Raw genomic sequence first — 22,881 nt, forward strand, 5'->3', positions numbered from 1 at the left:
TCTTACACAGAAACACAATGGAAAGACAAGATCTCAGCTGAAGCACGCAGAGGGATGATGCTCCCTTGTTCCTGAGAACCTCTAGGGCTCCAAAGAACATGATTTGAAAGCCACTCAAAAAGGTAGGAAAAGACTGAAGAGAAACTGAGGTAATCAACCTAGGTAGCCATACTTTAGCTCAGATTAAATTAAACACACATCAAGCAGTTACAAGAGGAAAAGAACAAAAGCAACAGTTTTATTTTTAATTTGTTTAAATGGCTATCCTGGTCTACTTTAGGCTACTCTAAATCTCTTAGCTAGAAATAACCTTAGAAACTGTAAAACTGTTCGGTTGGAACAACTGACTGTCCATTTCAAAAAAAATAAAACAAAAATTACTACTGCACACCGTCCTCAAAAAATAAATTCCAGGAGTTCCCTGGTGGCACAACGGATTAAAGATCTGGCACTATCATTGCTGTGGCTTGGGTCACTGTTGTGGTGTGAGTTCAAGTCCTGGTCTAGGAACTTACACACGCCATGGGTATGGCCAAAAATAAATAAATAAATAAATTTCAAATGGCCCTAAGATCTAAATATAAAAAATATAGTTATGTAAGTATTAGAAGAATATATTGAATATTTTTATAGTCTTGAGATAAGGAAGGTCTTCCAAAGCAAGCTAAAGCTTACAAGAAAGGGCTGACATATTTGAGTACGAAACATTAAAAACTCCCTAGTGAAATATACTAACAAAGGAGCAAAGGGGAAATTATTCTTTGGAGTAATAAGTAAATGTCTACACCAGATAAAGCTCCAACAAATCCTTGAAGGAAATGACAACCCCACAGAAATCTAGGCAAATACATAAATTTGAACTTCAGAAAAACAAATGTGAATGCCCCATACACATATGGAGAGCTTACTAAACCTCACAAGTAAGGAGATGAAAACTGGAAACAATTAGATACATTTTTGCCCATCACACTGACAAAAATGTTAAAAGACAGACTGCAACATAGTGTTGGGAAAAGTGTTAGAGAAATGGCACCTATATACCCTGAAAACTAGAGAGGATAAAAATTAGTCAGCCTCTTGGGAGGGCAGGCAGATAACACTATCAAAATGTCAATGCTTTTATCTTTATACCCTAAAATTTCACTTCTAAGAATCTCTCCCACCAAAAAATTCATTCATATGCACCAAGTATATGTGCAAAGATGTTCTGAATAATGAAAAACTGGAAACAACCTAAACATCCATCAACAAAGTAAATGCTTAAATAAATTATAATATAATCATAGTATGGCTTCCTATATAACTGTTCTAAAAAGAAAGCATTCTATTGCCTTTGGAATGGATAAGCAATGAGATCCTGCTGTGTAGCAGTGGGAACTATATCTAGTCACTTATGATGAAGCATGATAACGTGAGAAAAAAGAATCTATACATGTATGTGTAACTGGGTCACCATGCTATACAGTAGAAAATTGACAGAACACTGTAAACCAGCAATAATGAAAATAAAAATCATTATGTAAAAATAAACATAGTAAAAATTTAAAAAAAAAGGAAGCATTATATATAGTAATATATACATTGACAGGAAAAGAGTTTCAGGATACTATTAAACAAAAACAAGCAAATTTCTGAATCATATTCTTGTAATAAAAAACACAGGGAGTGCGTAGCTCAGCAGGTTAAGAATCCAGCTAGTTTCCATGAGGATTCAGGTTTGATCCCTGGCTTCGCTCAGTGGGTTAAAGGATCTGATGTTGCTGCGAGCTGTGGTGTAGGTGGCAGAGGCAGCTCGGATTCTATGTTGCTGCGGCTGTGGTACAGGCTGGCCGCTGTAACTCTGATTTGAATCCTAGTCTGGGAACTTCCATATGCCACAGGTGTGGCCCTAAAAAGCAAAAACAAACAAACAAAAAAACAAAAACAAAAAAACACACATAGGCATGCATGTATGTGATAATTATGCATATTTTTTTACGGTTCCATACTGTAAAAAATAAGATATGCAATGAATAAAAAATACATGTCAAAATGGCTCTCTGGTAGAAGAGAGGGACAGGGAGGGAGCTTGAAAGGCTAGGAAGAGGGAGTTTCGCTTCTTGGTTTAAGAAGGAGGGACACAACTGGACTATTCCTCCAGAAAGAAAACTTTGGTTGCTGAGTGGAGAATGAATTGAGGCTAAAGGATGGGATAGGAGACAACTTTGATAGTCTAGAGAAAGACAAAGAGGATACGGCCTAAGGCAGCGGCAGTGTGGCGAAGAGGAGAGAGAATTTGAAACCCCATCAGGAGATGTAATCAACACAGCCTGACTGATTGGCTGCCTGGGGAGAGGATGAGGACAAAAATCTAGGATGACTCCAGGCTCCTATTTTGGACGTCTAGAGAGATGATGAGAAGAGCAAAGATGGGGAATCATAGGAAAACAGTGGAGGGTGAGGCAAGATGATTATTCTGTTTTATGCTTTCTTTCCTTCTTTCTTTCTTTCTTTTTTTTTTTTTTTTTTTTTTCGTCTTTCAAGGGCCATGCCCACGGCATATGGAGGTTCCCAGGTTAGGGGTCTAACTAGAGCTGTTGCCACTGGCCTATGCCAGGGCCATAGCAATGCCAGATCCAAGCTGCGTCTGCGACCTACACCACAGCACACTGCAATGCCAGATCCTTAACCCACTGAGGCCAGGGATCGAACCTGCAACCTTGTGGTTCCTAGTTGAATTCGTTTCCACTGTGCCAGAACTGGAACTCCTGTTTTATGCTGGGTTTGAAGTATCAGGCACTGAATGTATGGGGTGTAAGTTAGGGATGTGTATATCCGAGCGGGATTGCCCAGGATAGAATGGCAGGTGCTTGGCACAGTGCTGCCACTTCCCAGGCCTGCCACCATGGCAGACGTAGCTAACTGACTGCTCTCACCCTGCAGCACCTGGGCACAGCCCCAAGCACACTGACATGAAACCCATTTGCCATCCCTGGCCTAGAATGTAAGTACATAGAGAAGGAAAGACAGCCAACAATAGGACCTTGGGGAACTTCATATTTAAGGGCACTCAGAATAAGAAGATCCAGTGAATAAGAGGGGAAGAAATTATAGGAAGAGGAAAGATATATGCAGACATACAAAGCAGAGAGTTATACCTGCCTACTCCTTTATGAGACTGGCACAGCCCTACCTGGGAAACTCATTTGCATGGGTGTAGGAAGTATAATCATATTATTGTCTAAAATGGAACACATGTAACAGTAAAAGGAGGGCACTATTAATAATCATGTCAGTAGAATAGCATAAGCATAAGTACAGAGAGGGACCCCAGCATTTGACCAACACAGAGAAATGATGTGAAATGGTGAGGTTGACTTAACATAGAGGAGAGATTTGAGGCTCATCTGGCCTTTCCAATGATCATGCTCTGTCACATTCCCTGTCCTCCTTTCTACATACCCAAACATTACTCATCCTACAAGGGTAATTACTGGCTCAAAGCAATTCCTAGCAAACAACTGTTAGCAAGGCTAACAATTCAGACCCATAGCAATGTTCCCACGCTAAAGCCTTATTGCAGATACTAAGACTTCTGAGAGTAACAAGCAAGTTTACTCTGATTATTTCATGTATACTAACTTTATTAGCCAAATTATATTTTTTATTGTTAAATGCAAAATAACGATGTTTCTCAAGCTCAATGTGCTTTGCCAAAGGGAGACAGAATTGTTGCTCAGGACTCCTCCATGTAAATGATCACAGACATTGCAAGTTTCCCCTCTGATCACTATCTTCTGTTCTCCACTTCCTCTGCTCTCTCCTAATGACCACTTCCTTTTCTAGACTTATTAACCCAGCCATCAAGATCCCTTATTTACAGCTTCATCTTCCCCAATGCAGGACAGGATGAGGTTTCCACGCTTTAAAGAGGTAAGAAGGGTAGGAGGGACATTCCAGACATGTTTAGGGAACTGGAACAACTGAACATTAACTGGATGTAAAAGGGGTCTTTCTTGAAAGACTCAAATCTCTGGGCTGAGGAACTGGTGAACGGAGACTGAGTACAGAGGAAGCACCAAAGAAGAGCAGGTGTGAGAAGATGAGATACTGAGTTCAGTTACCGCTGAGTCTGAGGTGCATGTGAGGACTATACTAGAGACAGAACCTAGCTAAAGCCCTGTGGTTATGTAATGCTGAAGCTAAGTCAAGTGATCTGGATCATACAATTCTATAATTTTCAACTACTAAAACTACTAAACTACTAAAGCTGCCTGTGAAGAACATACAGTGGGTGGGAATCCTAAAGAGCAACATCACTTAAATGCTCAGGGAAAAAGTCAAGAGAGTAAAAGAGACCAAGAAGGGAGGAGCAGAGATGCAGGGAGAGGAGCAGAAAAGGCAGTGTGGTGGAAGAGAAAGAAAAGGAGTGGTGAGTGGCACAGCTTTACCTCTGACTCTTCCTGTAGCTTCAGACAATTATCCAGGAAGAGAAGTGATCGGTCAACAGACTTCCTGGCTCTTTTTATGGAAGTTGCTTCGTCACAAGTTGCCTCTCCATCTGAAAGGCACTGGAACCAGTCTGGCTGAAGGGCCTGCTGAATCGCCATGAACTTGGAGGTAGTCATTTCCACTCGTCCTCCAACACCCCACACAGATACTGACTGCCATGGAACAAGACAATGAGGAATTAGCAAGAATAACATGCAAATAAAAGGAAAATAATAAAATGATTAATCCTGAATTTAACTCTTTACAGCTGGAGAGATGGTGGCACTTCAATATCCTAGACATGCTGGATAAAGAGGTTTCCCATATTACATTCCGAATTCTCTACGGACCTGATAGCTTAGAGTTCAATGGCCATACAAGCCACATTCTCAGTTAGCACCCAAGAATTCTGTTATGACTTTTCCAGAAATCCAGTCTTCGATTCTCCCCTACCTCATGCTCTTCCTGAATACACTATAGCCTTTGATTCTTCTGTCTTTAATCACAAGTTCCCTTTGACTAAAATGTCCTTCCCCTACTTCTTTGCCTTGTCACGTCAAGAGAGTTCAAATGCCATCTACTCTAATGTGTTCCCCAAACTTTCCTAATTAATTTCTGACTCATCTAAGCTCTTTCAGCAATTTGTATTTATTTTTTCATAGAAAAGATACCAAAGACATAAATCCCATAGTACACAAGAATCTCTATATGTTCCTTTGGTTACACTGTCCCCTATAGGATCTGTCCTCTTAGAACAGATTGACAAGGACATAAGCAGGGAGGCCACATACACTCCCCAGTGGCATAAGAACACTGCTTAAATGAATCCTCTCTCCCCTATAAATGGGATTGATAACCCAAGTCAAAATATTTTCTTTTGCATTCAAATTATAAAGTAAAAAGAAGTTTAAAGCAGAAGATTAATTTAAAATAGTTATCTTAGGTAAGATTAATAGATACTATTGATATCAATAAAATGGGTAGAGGAAAAGTAATTGTGTTCATAAAGTAGCGGTATATACTGAAGCCTTTCCGGAATGCTGTCCTCAGGGACAAGTGCAATGCGGCCACACCTCAGGTTAAAACTTTTAATGAAGTCCTTTTTCACTAGCTAAAATCTCTGGCTGGGAATCCAGCTTTTTCAAATTCTACTCTAGTTAAGAGAAGTAAACTACTGCATTTGGAATGGATAAGCAATGAGATCCTGCTGTATAGCACTGGGAACTATATCTAGTCACTTGTGATGGAGCATGATGGAGGAAAATGTGAGAAAAAGAATGTATATATGTATGTGTGACTGGGTCACTTTGCTGTACAGAAGAAAACTGACAGAACACTATAAACCAACTATAATGGAAAAAATAAAAATCATTAAAAAAAAACAAGTTCTGCTCTAAAAAAGCAGTTTATACTGAGGTTCTACTATATATATAGTTACACATGTGATAACATTCATCAGCAACTTTCCCTATTCTTCTTGAAGTTGTTAAAACTACAAATAAAGCAAGGTATCAAAAGACTACTATTGTTTTTTTTTTTTTTTTTTTTTTACCATCATAGCAATTTCTTTTTTTGGCATGTACTTGACCTTTCTCTACTCCCCAGTTTTGGCAATGAAAAAGCTGAGAATGCATTCTTTACCTTAACTCCATCCTCGGGCAGCCCTACTCTAACTCATATAAAACCACATCATCCCACTATAGTTCTAGAAATAAAGAGAAGGCATAAAGGGGTCAGGAATGGGTCAGCATCCCAGGCTGTGGGATCCTTGCACCTGAGGGATACAGTAGGCTGATCTCCTGAGACAAAGCTGCAGTCTTAGAGGACCTTCTGAGAACACACCTTATTTGTTACATAACCAGCTGGGCAGGGGCTGACTGGATCATGCAGGGAACAGTACAAGAGCGATTCCGGCATGCCTGTAAAAATGTTAAAAAAAAAGAAACACTGAAAGCACTTATGTTAACAATTACACTATGTTGTAATAGAGAGCAGCTTCATAACATGTACTGCTAGATAAAGCAACTCTAAAACATGGTAAATTGCTCATACCTGATCTTAGAATTGTAGGCCTGTCAACATGAACGAAAAGATTACTTTGAAACCTACTAATCTAAAAGAAGAATTAAATGTAAAGGTTCATGTCTAATGACATGGTGAGTTGCTACAAATTAAGGTGTATTCTGAAGTATGATACAATGAAAGTGTTTAATGACAGGTTGATCCTACTTGATGTGCTTTGAAGAAAAATTTAATATCAAGTATGTTCATTCTAGGCACCATCCAAGGGAAACTAGCTACTGTAAAGATGAAATGATGTAGTGAAAAGATAATCTCATTAATAATAAATCCATCCCACATCATGGGGTCCCTAGAGGCAGAATTATAGAAAAGTTGTAGGACACTGCAAATGGATCTCATTTTCAGTAAGTTTCATTGACTCAAGATCATAGTTTCTTAGGTTCTTTAGTCAAAAAGAGTCTTTAAAAAAAAACCCCCAAACCCAAAAATGTTTAGTAAGCCATATGTACTTAAATTTCACAGGCTGCATTTCATTTTAAAAAAATAAGATTTTGCTGAAAAAAAAAAAGACTAAAAATATAAAGCAAACAACAAAAATTTCTTCAGTTCTCCACCTTATTTTCCACAATGTCAACTATTACAATTATCTCCAGAAAGCTTACATTAGCTATTTTCACTTAATTATATACTTGTATAATTTAAAGCTGGGTGTTTAAATTGGTTCAGATCAAGAAAAACTATATTAGACAAATTCCTCTACTGAAATATAGGTCCTTGTGACAACCCAGTTATCATGCAGTTTCCCTCAGAAGCAGAGGCCTGAATAACCAATGGAAGCAAAGATTTTCATTCACTTAAGGGAGTCCTAGATATTGAGAAAAGGCTTCATGAGAATATAGTCTATAAAGAATTGGTTCTCCAGCTGTTATTGCTAAGCATTTCCTATACATAAATGGACACATATATGAGCATTTAAAATCTTATTTCTAGGAGTTCCCTTCGTGGTGCAGAGGAAACGAATCCTACTAGTATCCATGAGGATACAAGTTCCATCCCTGGTTTTGCTCAGGGGGTTAAGGATCTGGCATTGCTGTGGGCTGTGGTGTAGGTCGCAGACATGGCTTGGATCTCATGTTGCTGTGGCTGTGGTATAGGCCCAGCAGCTGTAGCTCTGATTTGAGCCTGGGAACATCCATATACCGTGGGTGTGGCCCCAAAAAGCAAAAAAATAAATAAATAAGTTAATAAATTAAATCTTATTTCTAGAACACAAGATAATATTAACATGTCAGAATATAACTGAATATAAACTCTTCATCTTCTGCCTTACGTTTTAGGCTCAAATATGACAAGATTGCTTTGGATCGTAGGTATGTCCCATGCAGTTCCTTACCTCAGTGTCTGTCCACATCTATCTACCACCACCACTGCACCCAGCTCCTGTCCTGGCTAACTCATACTCCTCCTAGACCCAGCTAAGGTGTCCCCTCATCTTCTTTCTCAAGAATCCTTTCTTTATTCTGACCTCCTTCCACATGTCCCCTACGGCAGGTTACATGTTCATCCCCCTGGGATCTAGTGATACATGTCCTTATACTTAATTCTGCAGATGAAGTCACCCCGTTCTGCTAGAATTACCGTTTATCCTCCTCCCAATTAGGTTCTGGGTTTCATGAGGGGAGCAACTGTTTCCTACTCACCTTTGAGTCCCCGATCCTCATTCTTAGAGACTCAGTAATGCTTATTAATGAATAAGTAAGTGTATGGATGAAAGATCAAAGAATAAACAGCATCTCCAGCCTCTAAATTAATACACCACAAGGCAAACACAAATAACTTGATTAATTTTTACCTATAAACTTTCCAACTCCTTCCTTATATTCTGCCAAGACTTCATGATGTTCTGCCCTGTAAGCAAAACAGAAAAATATGTAACATGATAATGAATCATTCTACAGATACTCTTTGTAACACCTAAAACATCTTCTCCTCACCCAAACACGCTACATGACAGTAAATGTGATCTCAAACAATCAAGTACATCATTATTCAAGATTCCCCACTCATTAGGCTGGGTTCACTAGCCAGAGCAAAAGTCTTCAATTTGCAAGGGGCTCTGTGGGAAGAGAAACTGGCAAAGATCAACAGCTTCAGCATATCTGGACTTTCTTCTCCCTCTTGCCCCTTTAAAATCAGTTATTAATACAATCATGCATAGTTATTTGATCATACAGCAGATTCTTCAATTAGGGATAAAGTTAGTATGTATATTACACAAAATGATCACACCTCATTATTTCTGTTTTCCCTAGAGAAGAACCAGCAAGTACATGTGCAGAGACAGAAAATTTTGAGGCTGGAGTGTGAAGATGGCCCCTAGGTTCCAAGTTTAGCCCTTGTAGAGCATTCTGGGCCCTGTCACCCCTGGGAGCAGTGGCAATGAGGGTGGTATGGAAGTGAGGCAGCTTAACATGTAGGTCTAGGCTATGGCTTCCAGATTAGGGCCAGACAATGTATAATATTTGCTATCTCTCTTTTGATTTCATTCTTAAAGGTCTATACATTTTGTACACATAAGCAAAAAAGTCTTTCTCTTTACTGCACCTTATTAAGGTAATCAAGTGCTACCAGAGTTGACACTGTGAATGATCAGGTCTCATACTTACAGTGATGACAGTGTAAGCTGAGCCATAGCAGGAACCCCGTGGATTTTATTCAGTGTGTGATGCGTCAGGTGTGGGGCAGAGCCAGTCTTGGTGTACAGAAGGCAGCCTGGAATGTCCATGGTGTGGTCCCCTGTTTTGCCTAGGTTTTTTATTTTTCCTAGGCGACAGCCATTAACCACCTTGGTAAGACTCAGCTTCATCCTAAGGGATTCCTCCTCTAAGTACTAATAAGAAAAGAACATTACATTCAGAAGGAGTTCCATGACTTCTAAAAGCTAAACATTTTGCAAAGAAAGCACTCACAAAAAAATAAATGATACCATGTTTGTTATGACTTTCAGTCTGGAATTTTTTTAGATATTAGGAATAGGGAAATGGGAAAAGACACAGGGAAAATAAGACACCTTTTCCCAAAGTCCCAGAGCAATATGATGACATCAACCACATTTAAATTTAGTTATGGAAGTTTTGTCTGGGCTGATGAAAACCGAACACATGGGAGGATGGAAATAAAGACTAATCATGGAAAGAGCACTATAAAGCCAAGGCTTGCTTTCAGGCTTGAAAATGTGTCCAAACAAAGGTGAGAAACTGTGTGGAGGATATATGCAATTCACAAGCAATGTTATGTTACTTTATACTTGGGAAGGAAAAATTTTTATTAAAAAAAAAGACACACTTTCTAAATCCCATAGACAACACAGAGGGAAAAAAATCAGAAAATATTATCAATGTTGGATATGTGTTAATTAATTATTATTCAGTGAAGCAAATCCCCGGCTCCACTTCTTTAAATGCCATATAAAACCTAGCAACCAGGCACAGCAGATCATTTGCAAAGCATCACTGGATATCCAGCATTTTGAAATATCAGCATCGCTACAGCAAGTACCATAGCCTCTGGAATTCTTGCCAGTTAGGCTAGGTCCAGTTTTTGTTTATCTTAAGGCTACTCCCACGGCATATGGAAGTTCCCGGGCTGGAGGTCAAATTGGAGCTACAGCTGCCGGCCTATGCCACAACACTGGATCTGAGCTGCATCTGCAACCTACACTGCAGCCTGTAGCAATGCTGGATCCTTAACCTACTGAGCGAGGACAGGGATCAAACTCATATCCTCATGGACACTATGTCAGGTCCACAATAGGAACTCTTAGGCCCAGTTTTATGAATAGATAAATTACTACAGCTTTCTGACAAGCTCCAACCTTAGATCCTATCCTTTTAAGCATTACACTAAATAGCAGTCTGAAAGTCAACCATTGTTTAAGATGTTACCAAATAAATAAGCATTATCCACCATTAGTTAGAAAATATTCAGGAATGCAAATATCACTTTTTTGGGAGTCAAATTTTTATATTATCTTTAGAATTTTAGACATAAGAATAATTACTTTCTGTATGATTTAATAAATGATTTCATGTTAAACATGAATTATAGGAGTCCCCTCATGGCTTAGCAGTTAGGGATTCAGGGTTGTCATTGTTGCGGCTGGGGTTTGATCTCTAGCCCAGGAACTTCAGCATGCTGCAGGCATGGCCAACCATCCCCCTAAAACCATGAATTATAAGAAATAGTGTGTTTGGGGAAAGGCTGGTCAATTTTCTAAGACTCTACCTTCATTATTTCAAGTTATCACAAAGATAGACATAAAAATAAGTGTCAGTAGAATCCACAGAAATGGAGATTATTAAGGGAAAAAAGTTGTTTCAACAAAGGGTAATATAAAAGCTATTCTTTTAAAGCCATTCAATTACACATTAAAGCTATTAAAAGAAAGTTTATACCAAAAAAACCCCACAAATATAATTACAGGTCAATAAGAATGTAATATAGAAAATATGAGAAGAGTCATTAAACAATCACATTCCTTACGTAAGGTTTATCGGATAATACACATAACCTTCTGGTCTCAAATAATAAAAATATTTCTTAAACTAATAGAGCGCTGAAGCTATTTGTAGTAAAATTAAAGAATGTATTTTGCAATCCAAGTAAGTTGTAAAGAACTGAAGCAGGGGAAAGAATAAATATAAGAAATTCACTTTAAAGTTAATGAATCAATATCTATTATTCTGACTATTAGAATAAACTATATATGGAACAACACATTTTTGAAACATAAATAAGATTTAATGAAAATTTAACAGACCAAGATTACTGAATACTTCAATAACTTTGTACCACTACCCTCACACATCTGAGAATGGAAGAAACTATACCATCCAGCATTTTTTTTTTCAAAAAGACCTAGAGATAAGAACTTGCTGGTTCCTCCCCTTATCCTAAAAATTTTGTTTCATCTGACCTGATTCAGTTTTGTTTTTTTCATTTTTTTTTTTCATTTGTACCTGCAGCATATGGAAGTTTCCAGGCTAGGGGCTGAATTGGAGCTATAGCTGCCGGCCTACACCATTGTCACAGCAATGTGGGATCTGAGCCTTGTCTGTGACCTACACCACAGCTCATGCGCAATGCTGGATCCTTAATCCACTAAGAGAGGCCAGGGATTGAACCTGCAACCTCATGGTTACTATTCAGATTTGTTTCTGCTGCGCCACAGTGGGAACTCCTGATTCAGTTTTACAAAGAGTTTATATGTACCCACATGAGTTCCACATGTACCTTTTAAATTAAATTCATATAAAGACAGGAAAAGCCTTCATGAGATCAAACTAACATGTTTGAAAAATGAAGTTCAGGATTCTAGAATGCTACCTATTTTTATTATTCTCTCTCTCAAATAAACTCATTTTTCCAGTTTGTTAATAAATAACATAAAAGAGTAACAATCAAAGCTTCTGACAAGCATGAGATAATATGCTTTTCCATGTTAACTCAATTCCAGGGACAAACAACAAACCACAATGCTTTAGTAAACCTGTTTAACATCCCAGGTAATGTATGACTTCCACTGGACTTCGGAGATGAAACTGCTACACAGAGAACTCCTCATAAAGTTCATCATCTCCTCTACCATTCCACAACAACAAATCTGAGGCAAAACAAGATTTTTTTAAATCATCGGCTTAATCTAGATCCCAGGTCTTTGCCTGTGCTTTTCTGATTACATCTTCTAAATGAGAGTAATACGGTATTTGTATATGTTGTTTGTAAATGTGTATCTCCTCTCCCTACTCTTCGCTCAACTGAAGAAATAGCTTTCTTCATTCTTAACCCAAGGCCTCTCATTACAGGTCCATGGTAGCTCTAGGGGACATCAGCCACTATGTTCTTAGATGCAAAGATGGGCTCTCCTGTGATACAATGCACTGAAGTGTAATCTCCATACCCTTAAAGATGAAATTCAAAATCAGCTTAGTGTACTGAACCCAGGATTTCAGCTGGTGAGAAATACCCACTTGGCTCTCTCTACGGTACAGGAATTTCATGCTATGTACACACATTCTGCTCTTAGGAGTTTCTTAAGAGTCCCACTCTAACCATGGTAAATGAAAAAAATGGCACCAAAGAAAAAAGTAAGCAAAGAAAAGGAGATGATTGTGTTTAAGAAAAAGTACTATAACAGATAAATTGTTATTGTTGACTTTCTATATTGTGAGGATGAATGCAAATATTAAGAAACGTGAGGAGGAGTTCCCACTGTGGCTCAGCAGGTTAAGAACCCAACATAGTGTCCATGAGAATGGGGGTTGGATCCCTGGCCTCGCTCAGTGGGATAAGGATCTGGCATTGCTGCGGCATAGGTCTTAGATGTGGCTTGGACTTGGTGTTGCAGTGCCTGTGGAATAGGCCCCATTTGCAGCCCTGATTGGACCCCTAGCCTGGGAACTTCCAGATGCCAGAGAGAGGTGTGGCCCTAAAAAGGAAAAAAATAAAGAAAAGAAAAAAGAAAAAAGAAATGTGAGGAAAGCATCAGATAATGTGCTTCAGCTGGAAATCAACATTTAAAAAATAACGTGCAACTTTGTCTACCTTTTTTTTGTGTGTGTCGCCACGCTTGCAGCTTATGGAAGTTCCCAGGCCAGGGGCTAAACCTGTGCCACAGCAGTGACTCAAGCTACTGCAGTGACAATGATGAATCCTTAAGCCACTGCCCCACAGGAGAACTCCAATTTTGCCCAGCTTTGAACACAGCTTTCCTTTCCCCATTACCAATGAATGTGTAGTTAATGTTTTTATAGGTGGACCTTTTTTCCAGGGGCTCAAACACAGGTTTTATTTTGGAATAACATAAATATAATATATATACACATACACATATTCATGTATATATTTTTCAAACATGCTTTTGGAGTGATATAATCTACTAATCCAGGTGAAGTTCTCAAGAGAGAAACCAACAGTATCCAAAATACCAACTTTTTTTTTTTAGAGTCACACCCATGGCATATGGAGGTTCCCAGGCTAGGGGTCACACCTAAGCTGTAGCCACTGGCCTACACCACAACCATGGCAATACCAGATCCGCTGTATGTCTCAACCTACACCACAGCTCACGGCATGCTGGATCCTAAACCTGCTGAGCAAGGTCAGGGATTGAACCTGCATCCTCATGGATACCAGTCAAATTTGTTTCTGCTGAGCCACAACAGGAACTCCCCAACTGGTTTTTATTTATCTTCATATCATCACCCTTTTCCCTTTCACTCGTTGTGAGTCTCTTCTAAGATATCTAATGCTGAGCTTTTCTCAAAATACAAACATTCACACTCTTACTTCCTGGGAAAGTCTTAAGGAGCATTCATTAGAAAAGCTATCTGGAAATGAATAGTTAACTGAAAAACTCTTATCACTTTATGACAGGTGATACGCTGTGCATAGATCTATGACTTTACAAGGACTAACAAGGATTCCCTGCACCTGTAGCAGCACCAAACATGTCTTACCTCCAGTGCCACATATTTTTCCCCTGCTCTCCATTCTCTTAGGAGAGAAGGGATTTTAAAATGTTTCTTAATGAATTCTCTGTAGAGTATCATGGAAAGACCACAATATGCTAAGGAAAAAAAAAGCAAGCTTAGGTGAACACATTGTTTCTGAAAGAAAAACTGTATATGCTTAGGTGAACATGTTCTTTGTGAAAGAAAAATTATATACATATATTTATAAATATGCACACACAATTACATACTCTACACTGTGTATATGAATACAAAAAACTGAAGGACTTATAAACAATACAGTGCACTAAGCCGACTAAGAAAGACTTACAGAAAAGAGGAACTCTAAAATTCTAGACATCAGTAACAAAAGATAAAGAGGAGACTATTCATTCAGTGGTAGAGCATTCTAAAATCCTTACACTATTTGGGAGGAGGAGAGAGTTCATGAGTACTTTAAGCTTTAAGTATGTGTGTTAAAAACTTTTAAGTAACCACTGAAAGATTACTGACAATGGATCATTCCCAAACCCGATGGGGAGGGGCACAGAAGGATAAGAAAAACTGGTTAATTCTTAAGGGCAAGAAAGAGGAAAAGAGACCAAAAGCACATAAAAAATAGAAAATACAAAATAAAATGGAAGTCCAAATATGTCAGCCATCACAAAACAAGTTAAGTTAGTTTCACCTATTTAAAGACACAACAACAGTAACAACATTTATTGGGTGTTTACTATGTATCAGGTATTGTTCTTCACATATTAACTCCTCTAATGCTTACTGTCATGTCAACCTAAGGCAGAGGTTATCATTATGTGCCTTTATAGATGAGGAGACTGAGGCTAAAAAAAGCCACCATTTACAAAGTGGAAGAGCCAGGACTTAAATCATAGAAGTCTGGCTTTAGAGGCTGTAATCTAACAGGCTGGTAGTCTATTAGAAATCCCATCTTGTCCAAAAATATATGCAACCCTCTACATATTAAATGTAATGTTAAGATACAATTTTAATTATGTTTTCCATTTTGCTATATTGTTATTATGGTTCATATTTCCCCCATCTCACTTCTCTGCATCTATCCACCCTCCCAGCCTGTACAACCCTTCTCTTATAGTAACACAAATATTTAAATATACTTGTATATGAGAAAGGATGTTCTTCAATGAAAAATGCAAACATACTATACTGTAAGCACTTTTCTGCAATTCACTTTTCTCTTGGGAATTCACAATGGATATTTTTCCTAAAGAAGAGATACAAAGCTTAACCTACCCTTTTAAAATAACTATTTCATGATACTGGACAGTTTTGATGTAACACAGTTTAATCATCCATAAGGCTTCTGATGAATACTCAAGCAGGACTCATGATTGTTGTAATAGTCTGAGGACACAGATTCCCTCACAGATCTTTTTCACAAATCTCGTCTACTTCAGTTTACATGTTCTGGCAGAGTTCTGATTTCTGACTGATTTTTAAATGGTTACCACACCCTAATGATTTAGGTAGTATAGCTCCCATTTTGCGGATGAAAAAATCTAGGATCCAAGAGTTATTAAACAAGCTGCCTAAAGTCATACAACTACAAAGTAGTTAGGCCCAAAGCTCCAGCTCTAAATCTCTACTTTGCCTTATGAACCCGCTTATCCCAGCATAGACTGTCCCTGGAGGCTCAGCCAATAACGATAGATTTATCTTCACTCCATTGGGCATTTCCGAGTACCAGACCTCAAGAGGCACTTAGCTCAGGTATCTGAGTTCAGTCCAACGCTCCCAAGATCCTGGGCAGTGTAGAAAAAACTTCTACATGAGAATTTGACCCTTGAGCAGAGGTCAGTAGAAAGAAGACAGTTTTCTCTCATAGAAGCGGTGAAGCTCACACGATTTGGGAGAATCTGGACTTACAGAAGCTAGGATCAACCAGAAGACCCCCGAAAAATGAAAGAGACATGGCGGGACTACAATCACTGTTACAGCAACACAACCAGGAAGAGTCTGGGCGAGACGTGACACTCTCGTTTCAGCCCTACTCACTCGTAGCATCCCCGACACCAACAAGGAAAGAGGGCACTTACCTGCAAACCGCCCAACTTTTCTAGGGTGGAAACTCCCCACAACTCCTCGCGGTTGGCTACCACGTGTCCGGCTTGCAGAATTCTCGGCCCCCTAAACCACCGCCTCCGAGGCAGAGCCAATCAAGGGGCATTGCGTCATCACAGAGCGCCAGGAAAAGGCAACGGTAACAGCAAAGCGAGCTCCTGTGACTGGAAGGCCTAGGGACCGCTGCCGTTGCCATGGGTACCTGAGCAGACTCATTTCCCCCAGCGCAAAGCCTCATGGGAGTGGTGGTTCGGCGGCGCCCCACACTTGCCTTCTTTGTGGGCTGAGGAACTACAACTCCCAGAGAGACCTGGAAGCAACCTAAGTTAAGGAGCGTTTGTTGCAGCTTTGGCTCAAGTCCGGGCCTGAACCTGGGAAATGCTGCTGACGCCCCAGGAAAGGTCCTCTTCAAAGAAGGGGACGGGGCTGAATCGCTGGAAACAGTTTACAAGGAAGCCGAGTCCCACCAAGGTGATCTGTCTGTATCGGGAGCTCTTGGAGACGGGGAGGGGAGGCGGGAACCCGCCCTGAAACCGCATCTGCGCTTCGTTCTTCTTCCCTAAGGGGCATCCTTACTTGGCCCGTCCCCGCCATGACCGACCCAGCCAGTAATGTCCTAAGTGAAGGGGGCCCACAAACTTTGGGGTTCGGGTACCTTACGACTTGGGTAGGCAGCGTCTTGGAAAAACTTTTTCCATCTAAACGGTTTTCCCAAAAAACATGGAGTCCCAGTTGTGCCCATCCTGCTGAAGAGAATTCGAGAACCATTCCCTCTCCCCACCGCTCCAGGTTTTAGGGAAGTTCCCTCAAGGTTACATTTCCGCCTCCTATGTTTTGCAAGTCGTAGGAAATTGTTCTTTTTTGAAGGGATAAGATCTTCACCTTAAGTCCTCTCTGTCATATCCCTCCCCTTCTAGGTTTACACAGAGTAGCTATGATGAACTCAGGAATGCAAGTGGTTATTGAATGTATCACTTGAAAATCTCTAAATTCAAGCAACAATCAAAAAACAGATCCTATTTTATATGTCACCCCCTTTGATGTATTTTCATCCAACTAATAACCCCACTTAACTTGAAACGTGTAAATGACATGTGCAAAGTCACAGTCACAGGGTATGTGCTTTCCACAGACTACCTTTTTAACCGTCACAAAAATAAATGCTTTAAATGTAAATGGAAGTGCCAAACGGAGTGGCTTCACAGCTGTTTTCACCGATCAGTTACACTTTCTTAAAAATATATCTTATAGACATGTGGCCTTTCTGAGCCCCCTAGGCAATAGTGCTTGCTGGTTTATTCTAAATATACCAATTAAATAAAGCACTGGATATATTCCACTTGGTGAATATTTTGCCCCGGATACTGGAGGGTGCAGAATGGAGCATTAGAGAGAGTTGGAAACCCTCTGCTCTTGTACCAGTTCTGTAATGGATTGGATCCAAAATAGGTTATAGATATAAACTTGATGAAAGGTTAAAAACTGAGGACAATTTTGGGGACCCCAAAAGGAAAGATTTATGTTGCTAGTGCTCATTGTTACTACCTAGAGGAAAGATAAAAACACTAGAGCTCCTTGAAGGTCAGTTGTGTTTTAATAGGATCAGCTGTTTATTTGTTGCAGCGGCAAAATTATTCAGCAGTACAGGTGCATTAATTAGTTATCTGTAAGGTCCTTTGAAGGGGAAGTGTTATGTAAGTGAAAGAGTATTATACCTTTCCCTCCCCATGTGTCAGTATGCTAGTTATTCCCTTCTTTAAAAACCCTCCTGAATTGTTAGCAAAGTAAATACTTCTGTTTGTTAAGTGACTAACAGAGGGAATTCTGCAAACTTCTGAGGGTTAAGAGAGTGAAGAAAGGCGGTGTTCTGTTGGTCTGATGTCTAATTTAAGATGAATATCTGATTGGCCTGGGTAGAAATTTATGTGATTTCTGCCTCTTTACTGATTTATTAAACAGTGGAAGATTGGTTATCCCTCCCTCTACCCTCAGCCCCCTCCCCCTCCCTGCTCCTGAAAAGATGGGCCTGAGGAGAAGTGCATACCTTCTCCAAGCAGATTTGCTTCCATAACACTTGAATAATCAGGTTAATTTAATCAGTGCTTGTTTAGATTTTTATAAGGAATATTATATGTGGCATTTTGATCTTAACCCTGGGGAGCTTTCAACAAATACTGCCACATGGGCCGTAGCCCAGACCAATTAAATCAGAATCTGGAGATGGGCCTAGGTAAGAGATTAAAAAACAGAGTATGTTCCTGAAAAGGCTTCATGTTTCTTCCTCCTGCTGGCATTCCGTGTTCTTTTGTTGCTGAGCTTTCTAATAAGATGCTTTAGGGAAAGACTAAGGATACTTGTCCATATGTTTTAATGAGAATGACATTAAAATAGCAAGGCTGATAAATATATTGCTGTCTACTAATATTCTGTATGTATTACCTACAGCCTATGTTTGACCCTGACAATATGGAACACTGGATTAAGGTAAGGATATTTCATGATTAAGATAGAAAGAGAATTAAGAGTTGCACATAGTCAGATGGCATAGAATACTAATAGGTATCCATTTTGCATATATTTTGCTATTTTCATTCCCATGTGACTATATATATATATAGCCTTAGTTTTATACTCTAGTATTTTTTTTCATGAATTTCTCATGAAAACTTCACTAACAACAGGTATGGACCATTAGGATCACCTGAAAAGGACTAAGAAAGGAGGGGAGAAGTCTCAGGGTTATGGCCTTCCTCAGCTGATTAGAAAGACTTTCCTGTAGTTACATTGATCTGCAGGACCAATACAGTAGGTAAAAGCTGTGCACACATCACAAGTAAGAATCTTCTAATGATGAGAGCAATCCACAAATGGATTGGCCATTGTTATAAAGAGATGTGTTTTCTATCACTGCTGGTATTCAAGTAGACTTTATTTTATGTTGTTTTATTTATTGTTGGCCACGATCTTGGCCTGTAGAAGTCCCTGGGCCTGGAATCAAATGCATACCACAGCTGTAACCAGAGGCACAGCAGTGACAACACTAGATCTTTAACCCAGTGAGCCACAAGGGAATTCCTTGAGTAGATTTTAAATGCTCACTTAATGTTAGGAGTGATGAGGAGTATATTTGAGCATTTAATGAGGGAGGGATTGGGTTAGATAACCACTGAGGCCTCTTCGGGGCTGAGATACATATTTTTGAGTCCAAGTACCATTTACATTGAGAGTACTGTTAAACCACTTTAGGTATGTGCCACCGAGTATCATTTTGGCAATTTGCCATACTCAACTCATTTGTGCACCATGTTTCAAAATGTATTTTCCTGAGAAAATACCCTTCTGCCTGGTAGTATTTCGAAGAGCTATTACTTATCTAAATTGACAGGTGTTATGAGCACCAGGCCAGATGGAACCTAGGCTAGATATAATCATTATTAACCATTTTTTCATCCAGCCAGTATTTACTAATTTCCCACTAAGTACTAGGGCACTGGAGATAATACAGTGCACAGGGCAGGTACAGTTTCTGCCTTCCCAGAGTTTATAGTCCACTGAGAGCTAAACAACTTACTCAGAACTGTTGGGAGAGTTAAGGATATAATGGAAGCTCATGGTGCAGGGTAGGAGGGTGCTTGTTTGGATGGGTCACAGAAGCTTTCTGGTTCCTGCAGAGGTCTGACTTAGAAGACAATGAAGTGAGTCCAAGTGATGGAGGCTAGCATCTGGGAAGCCCACTCCTCAGCCTCCATTAGGCTCAACTTGTGTGTCAGTGTTGAAAGTCACAGTGCGAAGCCCCTGCAGTGCTTAATTGTACCTTCATTTAATCTGTTTTTCCAGAGGGAAGGATTAAGTAAAACAGAAGGGTAAAATTCTGCTCAGATTTGTCTGCATCATTTTCCTCTTTCATGCAGTTGTCAGCCAGCTTGATTTGGTTAGATCTTTATCATTTCTTTTATCACTCTGCTCTGCAGTAGCTCTTTCTCCATTATACTCTCAAATCTCCTGTCTTGAAAAAAATCGGTAAGTCCTCATTTCATCCCGTAGTCTGTTCTCATTGCCATACTATTTCTTTTTCTTTTCCATTGTTTTTGGATGTACAGCCTGGACTCCTTGCCTTTCTGTATTTATTATCCTCTCATGTCTGCAGTTATTTTCCTTTGGTGTTTATTTCTTATCTCCCAAAGGAAGTTGTCATAAATGACTTCTTTGCAAAATCTAGTGGTCACTTCTTTGCCCTCAAACTATTTTGTCATAAATGACTTCCTGACAAAATCTAGTGGTCTCTTCTTTGTCCTCAGTTGTTTGATACAGTTATCACTTTTTTATTGTAGAAATCCTCTCCACCATTATCTGTTTGTGACACTGTTATCTCTTGCTTCCTTACCACCACTCTGTTCACTTCTCTCTCTTCTTGTCCAATTTTGTTCCCGAATATATCCCAACTCTGATGTACCCTAAATAGTTACAACCTCTAGACCTAAGACTTCCCAATCCACTTGAGTGGACCACCTTCTCAAAATGGAAGAGGGGGGCATATATGGAAAGGTTAAGGAACATGGTGAAGGTTGAGAAAGGGCTTTCTTCAGGACAGAAAAGGAAGATCACCCAATGGAATTGGGGACTTGGCTAAAGCAGGTGACCATAGTTTTTTTGTGATCCCAGGAATTAGTAGATCAGATTGATGCAGACTTGAAGGTTTTCATTGGAGAAGCAAAAAGTAAGAGATTTGACACTTATGTAAGATAGTAGCTGAATATCCACATAGAGTAGGAAAGGGAGGGGACCCTGTGAAGACTCATAGGTTGGGAGAGGGAGGAAGCATATGGTGACTGGAGGATGTGGTCAGGTGCAACAACAGTGTATGAATTAGGAGGAGCCAAAAACGGAGATGCATAGGAGGTTGATGTTGGAGAGGGGGTTATCAGCATTTGGTTTGAACAATGGAAAATCTTGTGTAAAATGGTTCGGGATGACCATGTCAGTGGGTTGCTGAAATGTAGTCGAGGGGAATGCTGTTGGCATACAAGAGATCAAGCAAACCTTGAGGCTGAAATGTTGGTGAATCATCCTCAGGGTTGTTGAAGTCACTTAGAATGAGGCAGGTGCTTAGTAGAACTTATGAATCCTGGGACAGGATGCTCAAATGCAACCATTCATCACAATTTATAATTCATCCTCATCCTGACTTGATAGAGTGACACATCTTCTTACTCCAGTCTATTCTGCTACTTTGAGCTTTCTAAACACTTCCATTGTGTCAGTTCTCCACTCTTGAATCAGTGATTATGTGTGCCATTGGATGAAATTCCATAAATTCCAGATGGGGATTTAAGGCCCTCTGTCAATCTACCTGTAATATCAATGTGCCTGTTATACTCCTTTTACTGATATTCCTGTCAGGCCAGTCTCTTTCCCCTCTGTCAGATAAGTCTTTCTTTTGCTTTGATTCATGCTGATCCCCAGCCTGGAATACCCTTCCTCTCTAGGAGGCTAACCCATATCCTTCCCTTATAGCCCAACTTGAGATGCCCCTCTCAGTGAACAACTACCCTCATCCACCTCAGCCACCTAATCCATCTTCTAATACACTTTTCCTTGTAATTACTTTGGCATTCATACACACAGATAAAGCATCAAGCATTTTCTAGTATACAGAGTGATTAAGAAAGAATTGGGCACTTTGAAAAACTATATCACTCACAAAACTATTGTGTACAACATTCAGTTTGTGCATGAGGATGTGTTGAGAAAGTTGTGTTTGTACCTGCTTGCCTTGAGGAAATGAAGGAGTTTGTTGTAGCTGGTGTTTCTGCATCAATGGACATAGACTTCAAAGGGTTGTTAGTGGATAATGGAATTGGTGTGTACTCTAGGACATGAGGAGTGCATATTAAGCATTTATAAGATCACAGGAATCACTGAGATAGCTCCTTTACAAATTAAATACTCACATATAACATAGTTACTGAGGAATAAACTTTTTTTCTGGTTGCACCCACGGCAAGAAGTTCTTGGGCCAGGGACTGAACCCTCGCCACAGCAGTGACAGCACCAGATCCTTAACTGCTAGGCCACCAGGGAGCTCCAAGTAATAAACTTCTCAAGGTGTTCAGTTTTTTTAATCACCATATATTGCTTTAAGACTGTTCTTGTATTTATTACACACAGCGCATATGAAACCAAAACTAAAGTGGACTCTTTGAGAACAGAAGCTTTTGGTTTTGTTTTCCCCTGTCCACAGTCCTGGAACAGAGCTAACCTTCAGTCAAGTTGTTTAAAGAATAAGTTGTTAAATAGACACATGAGACCTCTCCTATCTCTTATGTTTTTAAATTGGAAAAAAAAAATGGTAAGGATGTAATGTTTTAAAACAAGGAAATACAGAGAGTATTTCTAATCCTTACTTTCATCTAGGATTTTTTTCCCCAAAATTTTCATTTTAAGTGATAGCCCAAACACTTGCCTTGTTAGAGCCAAGCAATCATTACTCTTTACTCACTGACTTGTCTGTACCAGCCTCTGTCCTTCTTTAGTACCCAAATTGGTCTTCCTTCTCCTGTCTCCAAGCTCACTTCTGTTAAGAATCAACACAAATTCCCACTCAGGTGAGATGACGTGCCATATGAAGTTATTCCTTCACCCATAGCCCGAGGAGCTGCATCTATAATTTTGTTCTTGTTGTAGTTGTTTTGTGGCTGTTGATTTAAAAAATCTGAATTGGTAGATTTATTTGTATAATATTTGCAAATGTATCTATATATCTATGTACACAAACATA

General features: G+C 39.5%; 2 protein-coding genes across 7 annotated transcripts in view; one reads left to right on the forward strand and one right to left on the reverse strand.

Annotated features, from left to right (window-relative positions):
* Positions 1-16,281, reverse strand: part of QTRT2 (queuine tRNA-ribosyltransferase accessory subunit 2) — a 28,368-nt gene extending 12,087 nt beyond the window's left edge. Inside the window, exons 1-5 of the mRNA XM_047792063.1 lie at positions 16,079-16,281; positions 9,159-9,382; positions 8,345-8,400; positions 6,313-6,389; positions 4,431-4,643 (exon numbers count right to left, since the gene is read on the reverse strand). Of these exons, the coding sequence (XP_047648019.1) occupies positions 4,431-4,643; positions 6,313-6,389; positions 8,345-8,400; positions 9,159-9,358 (546 nt within the window). The 5' untranslated portion in view covers positions 9,359-9,382; positions 16,079-16,281. The remainder of the gene's footprint in view (positions 1-4,430; positions 4,644-6,312; positions 6,390-8,344; positions 8,401-9,158; positions 9,383-16,078) is intronic.
* Positions 16,282-16,405: 124 nt separating this feature from the next.
* The window catches only part of CCDC191 (coiled-coil domain containing 191), a 95,552-nt gene continuing 89,076 nt past the window's right edge, over positions 16,406-22,881 (forward strand). For 2 of the 6 annotated variants that reach the window (XM_047791980.1, XM_047792016.1), the window contains exons 1-2: positions 16,412-16,574; positions 18,549-18,587. In XM_047791980.1, coding sequence (XP_047647936.1) covers positions 16,482-16,574; positions 18,549-18,587 — 132 coding nt within the window. In that variant the 5' untranslated portion in view covers positions 16,412-16,481. Of the gene's footprint in view, positions 16,575-18,548; positions 18,588-22,881 lie in introns of all 6 variants that reach the window. The other 4 variants (XM_047792050.1, XM_047791999.1, XM_047791988.1 and 1 more) reach the window with 4 other exon arrangements.

Source organism: Phacochoerus africanus, chromosome 1, assembly GCF_016906955.1.
Source record: "Phacochoerus africanus isolate WHEZ1 chromosome 1, ROS_Pafr_v1, whole genome shotgun sequence".
Classification (NCBI taxonomy): domain Eukaryota; kingdom Metazoa; phylum Chordata; class Mammalia; order Artiodactyla; family Suidae; genus Phacochoerus; species Phacochoerus africanus.